General features: G+C 41.4%; 1 protein-coding gene across 2 annotated transcripts in view; it reads left to right on the top strand.

The window, feature by feature from the left end:
• The first annotated feature begins 478 nt into the window (after positions 1–478).
• The window catches only part of DENND5B (DENN domain containing 5B), a 149,548-nt gene continuing 128,837 nt past the window's right edge, over positions 479–21,189 (top strand). For both annotated transcript variants that reach the window (XM_081957390.1, XM_081957389.1), the window contains exon 1: positions 479–902. In XM_081957390.1, the coding sequence (XP_081813516.1) occupies positions 773–902 (130 nt within the window). In that variant the 5' untranslated portion in view covers positions 479–772. The remainder of the gene's footprint in view (positions 903–21,189) is intronic.

Raw genomic sequence — 21,189 nt, 5'->3', positions numbered from 1 at the left:
TCCTTGTCTGACCTTTGGGTGCCTTGGAAAATGCAGCAGCCCCTCAAATATTGGAAGACCGATATCATGTCTCCCCTAGTCCTTCTTTTCATTAAACTAGACATACCCAGTTCCTGCAGCCCTTCTTCATATGTTTTAGCCTCCAGTCCCCTAATCATCCTGGTTGCTCTTCTCTGCCCTCTTTCTAGAGGAGGGGTGTCCAAACTTGGGAACTTTTAAGACTTGTGGACTTCAACTCCCAAAGTTCCCAAGTTTAGACACCCCTGCTCTAGAGTCTCAACATCTTTTTTATATGGGGTGACCAAAACTGGATGCAGCATTCCAAGTGTGTCCTTACTAAGGCTTTACGCGCCCCAGTAAGTTCCAAAACCCACCTCCCCGCTGGCTTTGCCGCAGCTGCGCTTCTCGGGGGGGGCGGAGAAGCGATTTAAATGTCCCGCCGGAGAGGCGGAGCGGAAGCGGCTGGCGGGCCTCCTTTCTCCTCTCGCGGCTCCGATTGGCGGCGGCGGCGGCGGCGCTTAGCGGGCGAGGCGGGGGCGCAGGACGGTGCCTGCCTGGCTTGGGGCACCGCTGCAGCCTCAGCTGACCGTGGGGCGCCCGCACCGCCGCCAGCCGCGCCGACGCAGCCCCCGTGGCCAGGGAGGCCGCCAGCCGGGCCCGGGCGGGCTTTGCGCCATGAAAGAAGAAGCGCGGCGGAGGCGTTGAGGGCGCCTTGCCGGGGAGCGAAAGCGAGCGGGGCCACCGAGGCGGAGAAGCCGGAGCTGGGGAAGAGATGAGCGGCGTCGGCGGTAGCGGCGCTCCTTCGGGGCCGGGCTCCGGCTCAGCGCCCTGCCGCTTCGCCCACTACTTCGTGCTGTGCGGGATCGACGCCGACAGCGGCTTGGAGCCGGATGAATTAGCAGGTGAGCAGCCCGAGGAGGACGGACGGCGGAGGACAAAAGGGGCAGCAAAAGGGGGGATCCGTCCCTCTGGCTCGGCTGAGCTCCGAAGCTCCCGGGGTGGCGGTTATGTAGGTCGGCGCTGCCTCCCTTCCTCCTTCCCGCTTGCTTTTTTTTCTCTCTCTCCCGTGCGTCGGTCTCCCGGGGCGGCTCCGGGCTTGCCCTTTGTGGGGAGCCGCCGACGCGCTCCTCGATCGGCGATCCCCAGTATGGCTGGGGCGCAAAAGGCAGTTTGTTGCTGGGCTCACCGGGAGGGGAGGGAGTTTGGTTTGTTCCCGCCTCCCTTTGAGGGCAGAAAATGATCGGGGTGCCCTTGACCGATTTCCCCCCCTGGCATGAAGGGGGCGCGGGGGGGGCGTGTGGGGGGGACCCCAGGTGGCCTCTTGAAAAAGGACTGGTCGCTGCGCCTTCCCTGAGGGGCTTCGCCGCGCAGCAGCTCTCTCCTTACTCTCCCTGGAGGAGATTTAACTGGGACGGGTACTTCAGAGGAGACCCCCCCCTCACTCCAATTCCCAGCTTTTCGGTGCCCTTGAGACACCCCCCCGCTTCCTCTCCGCCTCGCTATGCCTTTCTAATCCCCCTCAAATACGATTCCCACGTTAAAAGAAAAGGGGGGGGGATAACGGAGGTTTCTTTTTTTCCTCACGAAGCAGCAACTCGTCTCCTTGCCCCATCATGTTTATCCCTCGCGTTTAATGTTCGCCCCCCCCCCCCTTTCCCTGCCTTCTTTCTTTATATCCCCGCCCATTATCCCCAAAATCCGTGATGCCTCCAATGCCTGCAGTAGCCAGCTTTGGTTATGTCACTGGCAAGAGTAACCATGTTTCAATGCAGTTGTCTTTTATCATAGAGGTTGGATACAATCGCCCCCCCTCCTCCCCTCCCCGTGGCCTTTTGCTGTCGTCAGGCCCAGGTGTTGTTGGGTTGTGAAAGGTTTATGTACACTTCCCTGGTTGTTGCGGGGACTCTCTGTTGAATCAAGGGCTTGCTGAAGTCCAAAGAACATTGGGGGGGGGGGGAGAGAGAAATCACCTTTGTAACTGCTGTGTTGTTACAGAATGCACCTTTTGAAAGTGGGTTGGTTTAAACCCCTCTTTGGGGAGGGTTTTAGGCTATGGTGTCCAAACCTCTGACTGTGGATGGAGGAGAAGATGTTCATTAATGTTGCACCGGTATTAATTGATATGGCAACGCAGTCCACTGACTGCCCCAAAAATATACAGGGAAAAAATAATCATTGAACTATACTTAAGAAGCGTATAGTGGGAGGAAAAAGGGCTCTTTGCCAATAGATAGTGATATTTGAATAAAGGGAAATCAATGATCTAAGGAAAAAAAAAACACCAAACCACTTTCAAATGTATTCTCCAAAATATGGCATATTGGTTTTCAGCAGGACGATTTCATTCTTCCCTTTGTTTCCTTCAGAGCTGCCTGGACCTCTAATTATTTCTCTTGTATGCTTTCTTTGATTTTTTTTATTTCTAACTGAATTTTTCCATCAGCAGCGATCTTAAAAAGCATCTGTGCATGTTGGGAGAAAAGCCCTTGCTCACATAATATTTACTAATTTCAGGAGAATTTGCTTTTATGTATATTAAAGCTGGGGAAATTTCAGAGCCTCTTTGCATAACCAGCTGTAGAAAAAAAGGGGGGAAATCTGCTCAAAAAATAGATAAGGGTACAAGGATTAGCAAACCATTTTAAAAGCCTGTAATTAATGCTGTTTGTGGGGACTGAAAAGGTTTCAAATTGTAGTGCTGTTTTAGAAAATTCTGCAGTGTCTCAAGCCAATAGATTAAAAAAAAGGAATTCAATACCCTCAACTTCTGTTTGTTCTGTTCAAAATGAGACTAGCAATCTACTAGTGGCTTAATTATTGCTACATAAAATTGCAGATTTTACCTTTGATATTGGGCTGGTTCTGAAAAATCGTGTATGCATTCCAGTATTCTATTTTAACAAGTACGTGAGTGCTTGGTAAGCAATAAAATATTTAGAGGACTAGAAACAGAGACATTATATGTTTGTTGTTCGGTTATCGTATTTAACTTACCCTAGCAATTAAAGATGAATTCATTTAAGGGGGTTTGTTGTTGTTGTTTACTTGATATTTTCAGAAATTAAGTGCTGCTTTTTCAGTTCTTGAGCTTACTTTCTAGGACCATGATAGGGAACCTATGGCACACGTTCCACTTGTGGCATGCAGAGCCCTATGCGGGCATGCGAGCTGTCACCCCAGGTCAGCTCTACCATGCATGCACACCCTCCTGCCAGCCATCTGATTTTCGGTTCTTTGCTGTGCATGCATGGGGGAGGGACGCATATGAGAGATTTGCGCACATGCGGGGTTTTTTTGCTCCCAGGAGACTGAAGGGAGGCCTACTAGGCTCGAAACCAGGCGGAGGGGTTGCACGAGGGGGGGGTCACACGCACATGTGCAGGGGTACGGGGGGTACACATGCACATTGCACTATGGGTGCAGGTGCGCTTTTGGCACACAACAACAAAAAGGTTAACCATTACTGTTCTAGGATGTTGGAACTGAAGGGGCATATTTCAAGGCAAGTGAATACAGCACGATTGACTTGAATTTGGGAATCATGGTAAGCACTAAAGTAGTCTAGGATACCTTGGCCAACCATGATCCCATAGATTGAAAAGAGAGATTTTTGCCTATGTGACGATGCTTCTCCTAGAACTCGAATAGGTACAAGAATTGCCATGAAGTACAGATAGTACATATTAGCATTGCCTTCAGATGTACAACTTTGTTTGTTACCTAATGCAATTTAAGTACCTCAGCTATAAAATGTTTTTTTCCTCTTCTATTTTAGTGAGATAAATATCCTGCCCCAACTTTTTCTCCCCTTAATATCTAATCTGATAAGAACAGCGCAGATAGCTTGTCTGTGACTTTTAACTATGGAGTCCTTGCTGCTCTGTGAGCTTCATTCCTCAACTGGGTAATATCATCAGAGCACAGTTCAACTCCGAGCTACAGATAATTAATTCTCTTGTATTACTTGTGTCCTGTAGTCCAACCTCCTGTCCTCTCATACCATCTCGGATAAATGACTGTCTAAGGTTTTCAAAAAAAAAAGATTGTCCGAGATGGTATGAGGACTGTAGCTTGGACTAGAAGACTTCCATGGTTCCTTCTAGCCCTTTAATTTGCCTTGTCTTAATATTTTCTGTTAGATACTTGCTCTAACTTCAGTGGTTTCCACCAAGGTCCTCTGTTCCGGCGGGAACAGAGGTTTAATCCTATTGGTCGAAGGGTCTGACAGCTCCCTATAAAAGGGCTGCTGTCAGATTCAACCTTCGCTGGATTGTTTTCACTTGTACTTAATAAAGAGCTGTTGTTACCGTTAAGTCTGTGTGTGCCTATCCATGACCCTATCTAACATTTTCCTTCAGGGATGCGGTGGCCCAGTGGCTAAGACACTGAACTTGTCAATTGTAAGGGCGGCAGTTGAGCGGTTAGAATCCCTAGTGCCGCTGGAGACTAAAACATATGAAGAACGGTTGCAGGAACTGGGTATGTTTAGCTTAAGAGAAAGAAGGACTAGGGGAGACATGATAGCATTATTCCAATATCTCAGAGGTTGCCACAAAGAAGAGGGAGTCAAACTATTCTCCAAAGCACCTGAGGGTAGAACAAGAAGCAATGGGTGGAAACTAATCAAGGAGAGAAGCAACTTAGAACTGAGGAGAAATTTCCTGACAGTGAGAACAATTAATCAGTGGAACAGCTTGCCTCCAGAAGTTGTGAATGCCCCAACACTGGAAGTCTTTAAGAAGATGTTGGATAGCTATTTGTCTGAAACGGTATAGGGTTTCCTGCCTAGGCAGGGGGTTGGACTAGAAGACCTCCAAGGTCCCTTCCAACTCTACTATTGTATTGTATTGTATTGTAATGAAGTGAGCTCCGGTTACTTGTCCCAGCTTCTGCCAACCTAGCAGTTCGAAAGCACATAAAAAATGCAAGTAGAAAAATAGGGATCACTTTGGAGGGAAGGTAACAGCGCTTCTTGCACCTTTGACATTTAGTCATGCCGGCCACATGACCATGGAGATGTCTTCGGACAGCGCTGGCTCTTTGGCTTTGAAATGGAGATGAGCACCGCCCCCTAGAGTTGGGAACGACAAGCACATATGTGCGAGGGAACCTTTACCTTTAATATTTTCCTTAATATAGATTTTGCTTTAACGGGTGATAGCATCTGCGGAGATCTGGGCTTAGAAATGATCATAGTTAGGCTGATAAGTACGTGGATGGGAGACCACAAGGACTCTGGATTAGACTGAGAAATTGAAAACAATTCCTGGAAAAAGGCAAAGGTAGATTATTTTTCTACTATTGCCAAGAAAGCAGCATGGAGATGTCCATGAAAGCATAGGGCTGAAGTTTTCTTCAGTTTCCTATTTTTACTTCACAGGAAAATATTGTTTTTCTATGAGAAAATGCTTAATTAGGTAAATTATATTTTGTCGGGAGTATTTGTTATTGAATCTGTTAAAGTATAACAGATTCAAACAAAAATAGACATTAGTTTCAAGTGTTCGTCTTTTGAAACATACTTTAGTTTCCAAGATAATAGTACTTTGCCTGTAATTTTTCCACTTTCAAGCATTAAATTAAACGTTGGATTTAGTTTAGAGTATGCAGTATAGTTTCCATTTCCATAAATGTTTTCTCTCTCTCTCCCTGAGAAGCTTTTGGTTCTTTGAAACTGAAGGTGAAGCATTTACCTTTGGGAAGTTTAAACTAAAATAACTTCTAATTCCTCTTTCTGAAAATAGCTGCACAATACTTACGTTGCTATGCTAATTGGGAGTTTGCTGTTACCTTTTAAGTGTGAATACGCTGTTGTTTTCAGAGCTGTAAAAGCAGATTTGCATCCTTCTCAAGGGCGAATGCAAATATCCACAGCAAATAGCTTAACCCTGATCTGAAGTTACTGTTCGGTATTAACTTTTTTTCGGCTGATACTGAAGTTACTCTTGCATTTCTTTTTCTGCTGCTGTTTGAGAATTGACTTTAGAGATTTCATATTGGATATTACAGTCTAAAGGTAAAGGTTCCCCTCATACATGTATGCTAGTTGTTCCCGACTCTAGGGGGCAGTGCTCATCTCTGTTTCAAAGCCGAAGAGCCAGCGCTGTCCAAAGACGTCTCTGTGGTCATGCGGCCAACATGACTAAACACCGAAGGCGCACGGAACGCTGTTACCTTCCCACCAAAGGTGGTTCCTATTTTTCTTCTTTCATTTTTACATGGTTTTGAACTGCTAGGATGGCAGAAGCCGGGACAAGGAACGGGAGCTCATTCTTTTAAGTGGCGCTAGGGATTCGAACCGCTGAACTGCCGACCTTCTGATTGACAAGCTCCGCGTCTTAGCCACTGAGCCACCGCGTCCCTTGAATTACTGTCAGGCAAAACATAATTTTTTTAAACATTTGCGTGGTATGAAGTAGGCTCTTGAACCTTCATAAGAACAAAGGTTGTCAAGTAAAATTGTTGATAATCTAGTTCTAGTGAATTTAGAAATTTAGCCATTACTTTAGCTAACTTTATTTACTTCTGGAAGGATGTGAAGACCTGGCTCGCTCCCCCCCCCCCCCCCCCCCCCCCCCCCAGCATTGGGCTAGAACAGGGATGTCCAACCTTGGCAACTTTTTAAGATTTGTGGACTTCAACTTCTAGAATTCTCCAGCCAGCCATGCTGTTGTTTCTATTGGTTGTTGGGAGCCACCTAGTACCACTATCCGAAATAGGTGGTCATACAAGTTCAATAAATAAATCTTAGTGTATTTCTGGCAGTACTTTATCCAACTTCTTTCTCTAAGCCGAAGCTTAACAGATGTGGAATCGGGGTGTTCTTACTCTTCCGGGGGATACGAGGCAAGGAACTAGCCGGCCTGGCATAATTCGACAACTTTTCCACCCCTAGGTCATCTTTAATTGTCAATTTTATTTTTTAAACTATTAATGTTATTGGGGTTTTAACCTTTTTCAGTATTGTAATTATTTATTTATTTTTTACCTCCTCTGTATGACACTGTGCTGACCGTTGCTTGTGTACGTCGCCCCGAGTCCCTGTGGGGAGAGGGGGCGACTAATAAGTTTAAATAAATAAATAAATAAATAAATAAATAAATAAATAAATAAATAAACACTTGCATAAATTCCGTTTCACTTGTTTTCAATTGCAAATAAGTATTCCAAGGGAGAGCAAGTTCTCTCCCAGTTCCCTGCCTCATTTTAGGGTCCTGGAGCCTCCCAAGATTGTGCTAAATAATGGCAAATCATCTATTAAACCCCTTAAAGGCATAAAGTGGGACGAGAAAAGAGTTATTACTACCGCAACCCTGCAACATTGTCCCTGTCCTGAAAACATTGCAAAATTGCCTATATTTGGAATTTTTAAAAATTCAAATGCATTATGCATGGCGTGGACTTATTGATTGGTTGATTAATTGATTGATTGATTGAAGCTGCAACCCTAGGGGATCTCAAGCTGAATGGTATTTAGTTTTATAACACTTGATGGCAAACTTTAATTGCTAGAGTAATCAATGACATAGCTGCCTTTTAAGAATGCTTTGGTTTCTCTTCCTGTTCTGTTTATATAAAGCCTTAAAACGGACCTGCTTCAGTGCTTTGAGTGGATTGATAGCTTTTGTGAAAGCCATTCTTAGCTGGTTGGCAGGATATCAATTTTGGAATAAATAATAAAAGCTTTGGTTGATTAATTGGTAGAAAAGTGTAATTGGGAGGCCGAGATTTAAGTGCATACTTGTTTGTTTCCTACCCCTTCTGATTCTGGTATAGTGCAACAGGGAATTTAGAATGGAATACAGAAATGAATATGGGCTTTTGTTAAGACAGGATCTTTTGTTTTTTAAAAGGTCCACACACTGATATCCTTTGTGTCTGATGCATAATTCTGTGGTTTGAGATTAGGGGTATAGCTATCAAGGGGCATAGCAAAGACTTAAAGACTCTTAAAGTACTCCGCTTCACTTCCATATATATATTTTATTATACCTTTATGCCATTTTTATTATTGACCATTAGAAATGCAAATATCTGATGATCACTATTTAAATGAGTAGCTGGGCTATTTAAATGGAAGGAAATGAAGACAGAATAAGTGGGGGAAATGTATGCTTAATTTCTGTTAACCTATGCTTTTTAAACTAAAAATTAAAAAAAATATTTACAATAAAAGGAATTCGGCTTCTGCATAAATTATGCCAAAGAGGTTGATAATGATGACAAATTCAGGTAGCCCTCAATTTAATGATCACAGTTGAGCCCAAAGTTTATGTTGCTAAGTGAGAAATTTGTTAAGTGAATCACTGCAGTTGTTAAATTAGTGACACATTTGTTAAGTCAATCTGGTTTCCCCATTGACTTTGCTTGCCAGAAGGCCGCAAAAATGAAACACTGCAACTGTCATAAATGTGAGTCAGTTGTCCGTTGTCAAGCATCCGAATATAAACCATGTGACCATGGAGCTGCTGCAATGGTGGTAAGTGTGAAAAATGGCCATAAGTCACTTTCTTTAGTGATGTTGTAACTTTGGTCCCTAAGTGAACTGTTGTAAGTCAAGGAGTACCTTTACAAAAAGGAGACCATTTAAAGTAGTCAATATTTTAGATCTAAGAGGATGTAGGAATTATGATAGTGCACTTTATTGTGCCAATTTATTTAGCAAAAGGTATTTATGTGGGCAAAAAGGTATTTTTACCATCCTGATATGCTGGATTATAATTCCCAGCATTCTCAACACGCTTGGAAATTTGGGGAGTTACATCCCAACACTTCTAAATTTCACGCTACTGTGTTTTTATTCCCGCTTGGAATCAACTTTGATGTCAAAACTGCAGTGAGATATGTAGCCAACTAATAGGTCAGCCAAATGAGTCAATTTTGCAGCAACATCTAAAATGCTAGAACTTTTCTCCTGCAACCAAGAAAAAAAGGAATTGGATGCATTTTGTATTAGCATTATTATTTGTATTGCATTACACAAAATCAACATTGAATCTAATATAATGCAGCTTGTTTGAATAAAAATAAATTATTACATTTATTATTTTTTTGAATAAAAATGAATTATTAAATAAATAAAAAGAAATTATCCACTTGAATCAAGTGGATAATTTCCCCATCTAATTCCAGATTTTTTTGGTATTATACTGCGACAGGGTGATAATACAATACAATACAATACAATACAATAGTAGAGTTGGAAGGGACCTTGGAGGTCTTCTAGTCCAACCCCCTGCCTAGGCAGGAAACCCTATACCGTTTCAGACAAATAGCTATCCAACATCTTCTTAAAGACTTCCAGTGTTGGGGCATTCACAACTTCTGGAGGCAAGCTGTTCCACTGATTAATTGTTCTCACTGTCAGGAAATTTCTCCTCAGTTCTAAGTTGCTTCTCTCCTTGATTAGTTTCCACCCATTGCTTCTTGTTCTACCCTCAGGTGCTTTGGAGAATAAATTCTAGGTTGGGTGACGCAGTTTTTATTTATTTATTTATTACATTTCTATGCTGCCCATCTCGTCTAGGTGACTCTGGGTGGCTTCGTCATTCAATAAAAATGCCATATAAAACATTAAAACAAGAAAGGCCATAAATTTAAAATTCAGTTGAAATTCAATTTATCAAAATGGAGAAGAAGGAAGTGGGAGGTTGGGTGTATTAAACTGTTCAATTAAACATGGCTTGCTAAGTATATTGCAGTTATCAAAGTTTGCTGAACAAAACCGGAATTACCAGGATTCAAATGACAAGCTAAACCATAACCTATGATTTATAAGCTGTAGGGCTTGGAGTCCTATAACACAAAGCCAAAGATAAATGCTTTGATTTCCAATCAGCAACTTTTCCCATGAGAATTAGAGTCCAATTCATTGAAAGAAGGTTGCAGTAAGGAAGACTACAATAAAATGAAGGAGCCTGAGATCAAATGTTTATTCTACAGTGTCTATAAAGGCAAAGGTAAAGATTCCCTTCCAGTGGTGGGTTGCAATTTATTTTACTAACGCTTGGGCATGCACTCGCGGGTGGGTGGGTGGAGCCTCCCACCACTGCCACTACTGGTTCACCCAATCCAGGGAGAACCGGCAGCAACGCACCTCTGTTCCCCTCACACATATGTGCTAGTTGTTCCTGATTCTAGGGGGCGGTGCTCATGAAGACGTCTCCGTGGTCATGTGGCTGGCATGACTAAATGCCGAAGGTGCACGGAACGCTGTTATCTTCCCACCAAAGGTGGTTCCTATTTTTCTATTTGCATTTTTACATGGTTTTGAACTGCTAGGTTGGCAGAAGCTGGGACAAGTAATGGGAGCTCACGCCGTTATGCGGCGCTAGGGATTTGAACTTCTAATCGGCAACTATTGACATAAGCGTTTCAAACATGTTATCATCCAGATAGGTTGAACTTAGCGCCATCATATTTAATATTGAACATTATTGGATTCTGACAGCTAGTATAATGGTGTGGTTAAAAGTCTAGAAATCAGGCGAATACGAATTGTAAACCTGCTAATCCTACTAATACTAATGCATTTTCACTAAGTCCAAAGACATCTAGAGAATGCTAGATGGTGCCAAAATGTAATCTATTACTTTCTATGTGTTGTAGATGCTTTCAGATATAAGCTGCTCTGGCTTCAACCTAGTTATTATCTTGACCGTAATGTGTTACATGAATGTATTATAAGCAGAATTTGATGCTTTTGGCATGGAGAGCATCATTTGAGAAAGCACTTGGTCTTCAGAAACTGGAGAAGTAGACAACTGATGAACTGTTGTTCATACTTATGAACACTTCCGAACTGTTGTTCAGAAAGGTGTACATTGTTATGATTAAATCAGGAGTAATGATTCTAGCCTGAGAAACAAGTTAAGTTGAGGCACATTATTGTAAGAACTGGTGCTCTGTAGTTTAGTCCTACAGTTCCGCATTGAACATTGCCTTGAGTCTGTTTTTAGTAGATGTTGGTCCAGTAGTGATGAAGCTATCATTGGCAAGTATTAAGGTTGTAACAAAGCCTACCACAGTGTCATCCAGATGTATTGAGACAACAACCTCCACAGTTTGCGATATGTTTATGTGCAATCCTGAGGGCACTGATCTACTGCATTGTTTCTCTCAATCTCTTAACTAGAGGTGACTAGTTGACTAGTCCAGAAGTTGTGGTCTTCAGGATGTCTAGAGGTTACCAGTTGAAAGAATAAGCTAGAAAGAGAGTTTTGGAAAATGGCTGTGGAAATGTGGCAGGGGGAATAGCTTTCCACTATTTTAATTCCCCTCCAGACACTTCTTCTTAAAGGAACATCATTATTGAGTTTCTGTTACATATGTACATTTATTGGACACCATCGGCATGAAATACATACGGCAATGTGTAATATAGAATTATAGAACTCTACCTTTTATGAAAACAAAAAGCCCCCATCTGATGATTTCTGAAAGAGTCAGCATTCTTTAAGGTACATTTAAGATTAGTTTGTGCATTATCTCAGAAGTAAATCTCTGAGTTTGGTAAGGTTTATTCCTAGAGGTGTGTAAATGAGTGTAATCAGAAGTTCATGCGTGCCTTCAAACCCACGTATGACTTTCAGTTCCCTTTCTATGACCTTTAAAATGTCAACATCAGTATTTAGAGGCAAACCATATTTTTTGCACTGTAAGATACACTCCCCTGCCCTCAAAAAAAGTGGGTGGAAATGTGTGTGTGTCTTATGGAGCAAATATTGCCTATCGCAGCTGCCGCATGTAGCTGCAGCCGCCTATCGCCACCACCCTTTGCCGCCGCCACCTGTTGGCAGTTGGATCGGCCTCCCGGAATGCCACCAATCAGCTGTTCCAGGCAGCGGGGTCGCCACCATCGCCTGTTGCTGCCGTTTATTGCTTATCTTTGCACTAGAATATAATTGTTGCCCACAAGTATAAAAGTGCATTAGAATTGCCCTAATCTGGAAAAAATAACCACTCAACTTCCTTTCAGTTTCTTGACCAGTACATACAAGGCAAAATACAAGGCAAAAGAACAGAAATTCATAATTTTACCAGGTCTTAATTTCCTTTTTCTTTTGTATGCATAATTTGATTATAACGCATAGATGATAAACTAATGTGAATCATTGGTGTATTCTATTGACATTGCTAATTCTGTTTTAAGATTTTGATTTTAAGCAGGCACTTAGGAGAAAAAGCATCCAAATTTTATGTGATTCAGCTCTTGTAGGCAGCACTGTTCATTCTGCAGATCAAATGTGGAATAATCAGTTTGCAATGGATGCTGGTTGCTTTTTTGCATGGATCATAATGATAACTTTTGATGCTTTTTATACTGATTCCCCAATTTGTAATGTGAGGAAGTTGATATTATGGTGACTGTGCTGAAGGCTGAATTTAAAAGATACCGTATTATTTTATTAATGTCAGATTTAAAGTTTTGGAAATTAACTTGTTACTAGTGGGAATGTTATTCTTTGGAATTTCTGGTTTTCTTTTTACTGTTGAAATTCTTGGTGTTCAAATTACAGACATACAGCTGGAAGGGAGGTAAAAATGCCATATAGAGAGAGAGGGTTTGTTTGGAATGTAGAAAACTAGTTTAAATTATAAATGGCCCTGGGGCCCTTACGGCAAAGATTTTCCATTGTATGATGTGTTACCCCGTTTATTGTGGTTCAGTTGGGTTAATAAAAAAATCCTATTTTCAAAAATGAGAAAAGCTCATAACTTTTGTGAGTATTGCATACAGTGGAGAGGTTGTAATTTACACACACTCTATTCAAACCAAGAGTAGAAGCCAGATATTATAGAAGACTATAGTTCAAGGTCTCTTTATATCTTATTTCTTACCCCATCATTTTTGGTCTGCCTATTAAGAGTGTGCAAAATTCAATTATTCATGCTTAACACTAGTGTTTGCAAATATTCCAGATGCATGATTCTTGCCATAAAATCAAGTTTCACCATCCTGGTGCCTCTGATGTTATTCTCCCATAGTTTGAATAGGATACATGGAATTGTCAACCCATAACCAATTGAATCATCTTTTCAGAGATAGTTCCTTATCCGATTCAGTGGTGGGTTCCTACCGGTTCGGACCGGTTTGGCCAAACCAGTAGTGATTTGGCAACCTGGGTTGCTGGAACCGGCAGCGACCCAGGACTGCCATGCCCCCGAACTGGTTTTGCAGGCGGTGTCATAGGCGCCACCATCTTGTTTTTTGGTTCTGCGTATGCACAGAACAATTTTAACTGCACCGTGCGTGCGCAGCGCACATCAAGTGCACACACACAGCGTGCCCATGAGCAAACTAGCAGTAGTGCCTGCTGGAACCCACCCCTGATCCGATTCCTCAGTGTCTTCAACAACAACAGAGCTTCTAATGTACTTGCCTTCAAGGGAAAAAAGATGCACCTGCCTTGAGACTCAGCTATGTTGAATTGTAGAACACCATCATTTGCACAGAAAATGTTTTATGTCATACAATGTTTTATAAAATTTGGCAAATTTCAATTCCGTGGGAATTATTGGTTCTGGAGTTTGGACACACATTCTGTAAGTTAGCCCATTTGAAGTACTTTAGTACAAAAAAACAACAACGCTTCCCTATAAATGTACTACATCCAGTTAAAAGTTATGGGAATCAGAGTTGTGGTAGTATATAGATGGCAGCAGAGGTAGGTACATATGAAGAAAACATTCATTTTAACAAAAAAAAACCCATAATTGATTGTTGGAAGAAATGTCCATCTGGGTTTAGTTCCAAGTAGGAATAAAGACACTGGAAACATGGAGACTGCTTGAAAAGATGGTTTAATGGTGGATAGGACCACATGATTTGAGGTCCTGGGCAATATGAGCACATGGGGGGGGGGGTGAGAGATAGATAGATAGATAGATTGATTGATTGATACCCTCTCTTGGGCCCCACCTTGGAGCTTCCTGTTCCTATGTAAGAAATGCATTCTGATTGGTTGTCAAGACTCCATGGGACCATGCAGGGGTAACTTCATAGTGTCTTGAGTCCCAAGCTTGGTTGAATCTTGCTGGGAGATGTAACCTCACCAGGTGCCATGTGGTGAGTTCTGTTGCTAGATGGGTAGAGGGCTAATCCTATCTTTGTTGGACCTTTGGGAGGGCATCTGCCTTTTGAATAGACTTAGCCATCTCTTTATCTCTTAAATGCAGACATCTACTGTGGGCTATTGAGGAGGGTGGGGGCTCTTAAGAGTGAGTCTGCTTCCTGCCCTTAAAAAAACATGTTTCTCCATTTCTCATCCAGGGAAATATAATATTCTGCCTTTTTAATATTTTCTAGAATATTTCATTTTTCTAGAAGAGGGGTGGGTGCTAGCTTCCTACATGACATTAAAAATATCCTAATTTCTCCTGACTGTTGAGACATGGCGAAGAGAGATGGAGTAAAGGGAGAACATGTGACCCAAATAGAAGAAGGCACCAGCGATAGGTCCAGAGTCATAGTTAAAGAGAATTAGTAATTTGTGCAGAAGGATTTTACAGGGGAAATCAAAATGAAATATTTACAAGGATGGCATCTTAAAAGATACATTAAAATAGATTGATTATACTTTCAGGGACCTGTGAAGATAAATATTTGACAACAGAATTAGAATTCAGTTCAGAAGATGTTCTTGGCAGCCTTTGATTTTTGGATATTATCCATAACAGTAATACACTAATTTTATTTCATTCCAAACCAAACCATAACAGTTTATGGTTTTTATATTTATTGAAATACATTACAGAAATGCAACCCGTTGCTAACTTTTTGCAAAATGCCATTTGTTTTGTTAGAGCCCGGACAAAAATGAACTTGGACTTCTTTCCCTAGATATTTCTCTTTCTATATTAAGTTTCTGTTTTTGCAGACTTTCAAAATGTCATCCGTGCCATGTGTCATTCAAATATGGACAACTGTAGTTTAGTTAATTAAATGATGGCTCTTTTACCATTACATACTATGATCGTGATTGATTGGTTCACACATTAAACAAACCATGGATTAGTTCAGTCATAATGCATGGTTATCTGAGTTTGTACAAAAGATTAAGTTTGAACTATCATCTGCAAACCAGTATCTGAGTTCACATAATAGACTGAATCCAAACGAGAGAATCCACATTATCCGGACCCATTTCAGTCTCGATTGAGGCCATGTTATGATACCAAGATTGCATTGAGCATTCATGTGGACAAGCTCTGTAGGACCTAGGATGGAGGTGATGCACTCAATGACTTTCAGTACCATCAACTATACCTGGTACCTGGATCAGTTTTGGGGTTGAAGTGGGACAGTATATACAATAGTTTTATTCAGTGGCTGATTCCAGTTAATATTGATAAGGGAGTGGGACAGGGGCAGAGATGGGCTACTGCCAGTTCGGACCAATGTGGGCGAACCGGTAGTTCCAACCACCGGTTGGGCTCACCCACCCGCTACGGTTCTATCCCGTCCTATATATCTCACTCTCTGGCTCGCTCGCTCCACCCATGCAGCCCAGCTGATTTCCACACCTCGCCCATTCAACTCACCGCGGCTGCCCAAGAAGGTGTGCTGGAATCTGCACGCATGAAATTGCTGTGTGTTTGAAGCCATGTGCAAGCACGCAAGGCGAGCGCAAAGCACGCACACGTGCTCACATTTTTTGTTTTGCACTAGGCAAACCAGTTGTTCAATTATGTGAAGCCCACCTCTGGACCTTAGATCTCTGTTGTGTGGATTGTCTCAGAATTTGGATCACTCTCCACCCCCCCCACCCCCGGTTGCATTTAACATCTAAATGAAAGCACTAAGCCAGACACTGACCCTGGCTGTGCAGGTGAGGCCTATGCAGGTCTGGATGGAGATGAATCCATTCTGTTGGCAAGATGGAGTGGCTCCCTGGATCCAGAGAAATGTCAATGTTGAGTCTTGACTGAGTATGTACTTCCTTGGAGTTGCCATACACTTTGGGCATTCTTCTTCTCTCCTGTGGCTGAGTCAGCCATAGTTAAGGTGCAGCTTTCTTTATTAATGAAACAATTAATTTAGAATACAGGTTATGTAAATGCTTTCTTCCTATGTATCACCGTATCTGTTGTTTTTTATAAAATGAAATGACTTGGGGGTAATGAAATTCAATGGTGAAAAGAGTAAGGTTCTACATTTAGGCAACAAAAACGGAATGCACAGGTACAGTATAGGTGATACCTTGCTCATCAGTAGTAACCGTGAAAGGGATCTTGGAGTCCTAGGGGACAACCATTTAAATATGAGCCAGCAGTGTGCAGCAGCTGCCAAAAAAGCCAACACAGTTCTAGGCTGCATCAACAGAGGGATAGAATCAAGATCACGTGAAGTGTTAATACCATTTTATAGTGACTTGGTAAGGCCACACTTGGAATACTGCATTCAGTTTTGGTCGCCACGATGTAGAAAAGATGTGGAGACTCTAGAAAGAGTGCAGAGAAGAGCAACAAAGATGATTAGGGGACTGGAGACTAAAACATATGAAGAACGCTTGCAGGAACTGGGTATGTCTAATTTAATGAAAAGAAGGACCAAGGGAGACATGATAGCAGTGTTCCAATATCTCAGGGGTTGCCACAAAGAACAGGGAGTCAAACTATTTTCCAAGGCACCTGAGGGTAGAACAAGCAATGGGTGGAAACTAATCAAGGAGAGAAGCAACTTAGAACTGAGGAGAAACTTCCTTACAGTTAGAACAATTAATCAGTGGAAGAGCTTGCCTCCAGAAGTTGTGAATGCCCCAACATTGGAAGTCTTTAAGAAGATGTTGGATAGCCATTTGTCTGAAATGGTATAGGGTTTCCTGCCTAGGCAGGGGGATGGACTAGAAGACCTCCAAGGTCCCTTCCAACTCTGCTATTGTATTGTATTGTATTAAATTAAGAATAGGAACTTTTTCCCACTTTATTCTGTAGTAATAAAAATGGTTAATGCTGTGACATAGCCAATCATGTATATTTTTTTAAAAATATATCAAATTTACACAACCTGCAGACTAGCTGCATATTAATCATGTTCAGATACGGGGATGGAAAGCATTGCAAATTGATGTGCATTTGCAGTCATTTGAAATAATGTGTTTGAGCATAAAATGTGATGATTTCAGCACAGGTCAAGTAATAATTAAAAGCACAATGATTATTTTTGAAATGTTTATGCATGTGCATAAATGTATTATATCAAGCAAAGCAGGCAAGATACTATGCTATCTATACATATGAAAAAGCACTTACTTGGCACATAGAAAAAGAAGAAGAGTTTAAAACATACATTGTTTTAAAAAGGGGGCTGATTTTTTAATTAAAAATATGTTTGAATACAGTGTGAAACCTAGCAATAGCATTTAGGTTTATATACCCCCCCACAGCACTTTACACCACTCTGTGTGATTTACAATGAAAGTATTTATTTGCATATTGCCCCCAACAATCTGGGTTCTCATTTTACTGACCTTGGAAGGATGGGAGGCTTTAGCCCTGTCAGAATTGAAATCTAATTGCAAGTACAATTGGAATTCTAAATATTAAGAAATGTTATGCATTTGTCACCATTTTTGTATGAATGTCAGCTTAGCATAAACTCTCTGATTCCAGTTATTAGAGACAGCTTCGGTACTTTATTAAACTTTACAATAAAAAAGCAAAGAAACCTCTAAAAAATAAATAGCCCAATCCTTAGAAAAGCAAGCATCCTATTTGCTGTCAGGATATTCATTTTTTAGAAAATGTTTTGGCATCTAACAATATCACTGTAGGGGGCAAAGCAAGATTTTATAGTCCCCACTTTCAAATCTGAGTGCATTAAAAATTAAGTAGATTTGCTGTGCCAATCGCACTCTTGCAATACATAATGCATGCATTGCTTTGTAAAGCAAAAAAAAAAAGTGTTGTCTTCATGGGTAGACAGCCATATGATGCTAAAAGATCCTTTCAGCCTGGGAAACGAAAGGAGGCTGCATTTCTAATTTGTGGTCTAGTCTGATCGGTGGCTCAGTGGCTAAGAGGCTGAGCTTGTTGATCAGAAAGTTCAGCGGTTCAAATCCCTAGTGCCATGTAATGGAGTGAGCTCCCGTTACTTGTCCCAGCTTCTGCCAACCTAGCAGTTCAAAAGCACATAAAAATGCAAGTAGAAAAATAGGGACCACTTTGGTGGGAAGGTAACAGTGTTCCGTGCGCCTTCGGTGTTTAGTCATGCCAGCCACATGACCACAGAGACGTCTTCGGGCAGTCCTGGCTCTTCGACTTTGAAACAAAGATGAGCACCGCCCCCTAGGTCGGGAACAACTAGCACATATGTGTGAGGGGAACTTTTACCTTTACCTTACCTGATCCTAAAGGCTCCCTAACTAATAAATATTTTCTCTATTTTCTTTGGGAAGTTAGTACAGTTATTTATTCGAAAGCTTGCGGGCTCCAGCGGGAAAGGCCATGTTCTTGCTTCCTTCTTATAGCTGGAAGTTTGGGACTCAGGTACACTCATTCCTTCAACGTTGCATACAGAAATCTAGCTATTGAAACCTTGGATTGTAATACATCAGTTTGTGAGATCCAATATTCTTTGTCATTTAATATTTTATAATGCAGAAAATGAGGTACATATACAGAATTCTATTATAAATCCAAAAAACAAATGGGTATACATTTCCCCCTTTTTACTTCAGTGCCTTGAATCATTTAGCCGTTACACCCTGCTTGGAGATTCAGTCTTCGTATCCCATATCTTGTATATTCTAAGTTTAAGCTTTTGTTAAATATAATGAAGTAAATTAGCATCTTCTTTTTATTTTGAGAATTACAAATTGTTTTTTCTGAACAGAGCCTCCGCTAAAGTTGAGTCAAGAGAACAAATTAGCTATCTTTGAGGCTTTTAGCTATTGGTAGTCCTCAATATGTTCATTTAATGACAATCTGGTACTATAATAGATTTGGAAAGAGTGCTTTACGGCCCTAAAGCGCTTTCAGACATCAAAAAATGTTGCAACTCCCCCTCACTGATCATATGATCGCTGTCTGAGGGCTTGGCAACCTATTTGCTCTTACAACTGGTTTGTCAAGCACTCGACAATCATGTGATTGCCATGTACAATCTTCTCTACCAACTTCCCCAGAAAGTCAATGGGGAAGCCAGCAGGAAAGCTGCTGCCTACCAAGCGGAATCCCTCTCGTCTCTGGGAGCTGACTCCTCACTCAATTCCCTCACTCCTCTGAAGGACCGCATGCTACTGTACTTACCTCTTACATCCTCTTAATGACCTGATACTTGTTTAAAGACCACAACTGGGACTGCTAGGATTGTGTTCATTGAGCAAAGCAGTCACAGGGACATCTTGCTTAACTTTCACTTTAATCAGTGATTAGTGATCAATAATTATGGTCCCAATTGTGGTTGAGGGCTACCTGTATTCTGATCAGCTTCCTGTACTTAAATACTACTGTTTAGATATAGTTCTACTTGCTTTGTGTGTCTTACCTTTGTCAGTCCTAAAGACCAAATAGAATTTTTTTCTTGTTAAAACTGGAAACTTGGAAATACGGAATTGTTGGCTTATGCCTACCACTTCCATTATTTTGTTTCAGAGATTGGAATATTCTGATCCACCTATCTGCTCTAGTTTTGTATTAAACGATTTATTCTCCTTTGGACCTGCCTGTCTGGTGGTCTCTACCGGCTGTGCTTTCCCACGAACACCATTTCTCTGTACAGAACAATAACTAACTCCGAGCTTCATGATGGGTCCTAAGAAGTTACCGCCTGGAAAGGTCTCATCGGCCCCGGCATCTTCTACGTCCAGCCCCATTGCTCACCAGTCACAGAGATTCTCATCATAAATGGATAGTGCCTTTGATAAAGCCTGATTTAATGAATTATGCGTCCAGTATCTTCTTTCTGATCAGAACCCAAAGGCAATGCTTAATATATTTATTTTTCTGTGATACCTTGTAGAGTTTTGACTGCAATTAAACATGGATTAATTTTCCCTCGATAATCTCACTTGACAGTCTTAATCTTTGACTCTAGTAGAGCAATATAGTCTTTAACATCAACCATTTTGCTCCTAATCTTTTCTCTTTCCGCATTTGACTCCTCAAATTATAACTCTTGTAATTTATTTGTTTTATATATATTATCTGCCTTGTGGGTAGCAACTTCAATAAAGAGTGGAAAGGAACAAACTTGGGTTTTTTTTTTTTATCCTATTCCTATGATTGAATGAAGTGCTCACCTAACTAATTTCCTACCATAGCCTATGCTCTGCAGTGGCATTTATATAAATGATTCACAGGATAATCCTATGCCAGATTTCCCAGAAATAAATCTCATCATGTCTGTTAACTGAAGAACTGTAGTTCAGCATTTTAGTGATTAGTGGAAATCATCATCCTGTTTGAGATGCTCTCATGTGGCTGTATTTTTTTTTTTTACCGTTCTCCACTCTAGCAGGGTGCGCAAATGTTTTAATCTGCTGTTAGGGATAAACAAGAAAAAATACAGTAGTTTAATGCAAACCAAGGGAATAAGATTCCGCTTTGAGCATCATGCATAATACAAACCCAGCTATTATTTATTTATTTAGTGAGGTATTGCTCAACACCCAAATGACTCTGAGCAGCTCCAAAGCGGAATGCAAAATGAATAAACAAGATGCAAATGCAGTTCCTCAACAAAAAAAAGCATCTACAAACCATATCCCACAAAGGCCTCCATCCACTCTTAACTCAAAACCTTGAAAAACAGCTAAGGCCTTCAAGAACATCATAAGGGTGGGAGCCATTCAGATCTCAAGATAAGTCTCATTGCAAGTGTGGCAGAGAAGGCACACTTTCTAGATGCCAAAAGATGACACTGTTTGATCAAACAACCTGGAACAAGCTTAACTTTGTCAGGTTGTAATGGTTGGGCAGAAACCATGGAAGATAGCCAGTTCTTTGATAACCTGACTTTATGCCATGTAAGCTTTGTGGATAATAACCAGCCTCTTGAATCATACCTGAAAGTATACTGATAGCCAGTGCATGTTTAGGGATATGACATGAGCATGCCAAGGGATGCCCATCACTGCCCACACCACCGCATTCAATACAATACAATAGCAGAGTTGGAAGAGACCTTGGAGGTCTTCTAGTCCAACCCCCTGCCTAGGCAGGAAACCCCATACCGTTTCAGACAAA

Source organism: Natrix helvetica, assembly GCF_964273705.1.
Source record: "Natrix helvetica genome assembly, chromosome: 6".
NCBI classification, from domain to species: Eukaryota; Metazoa; Chordata; class Lepidosauria; order Squamata; family Natricidae; genus Natrix; species Natrix helvetica.
Note: the sequence above shows the minus strand (reverse complement) of the source record. Positions and strands in the feature narration are given on the sequence as shown.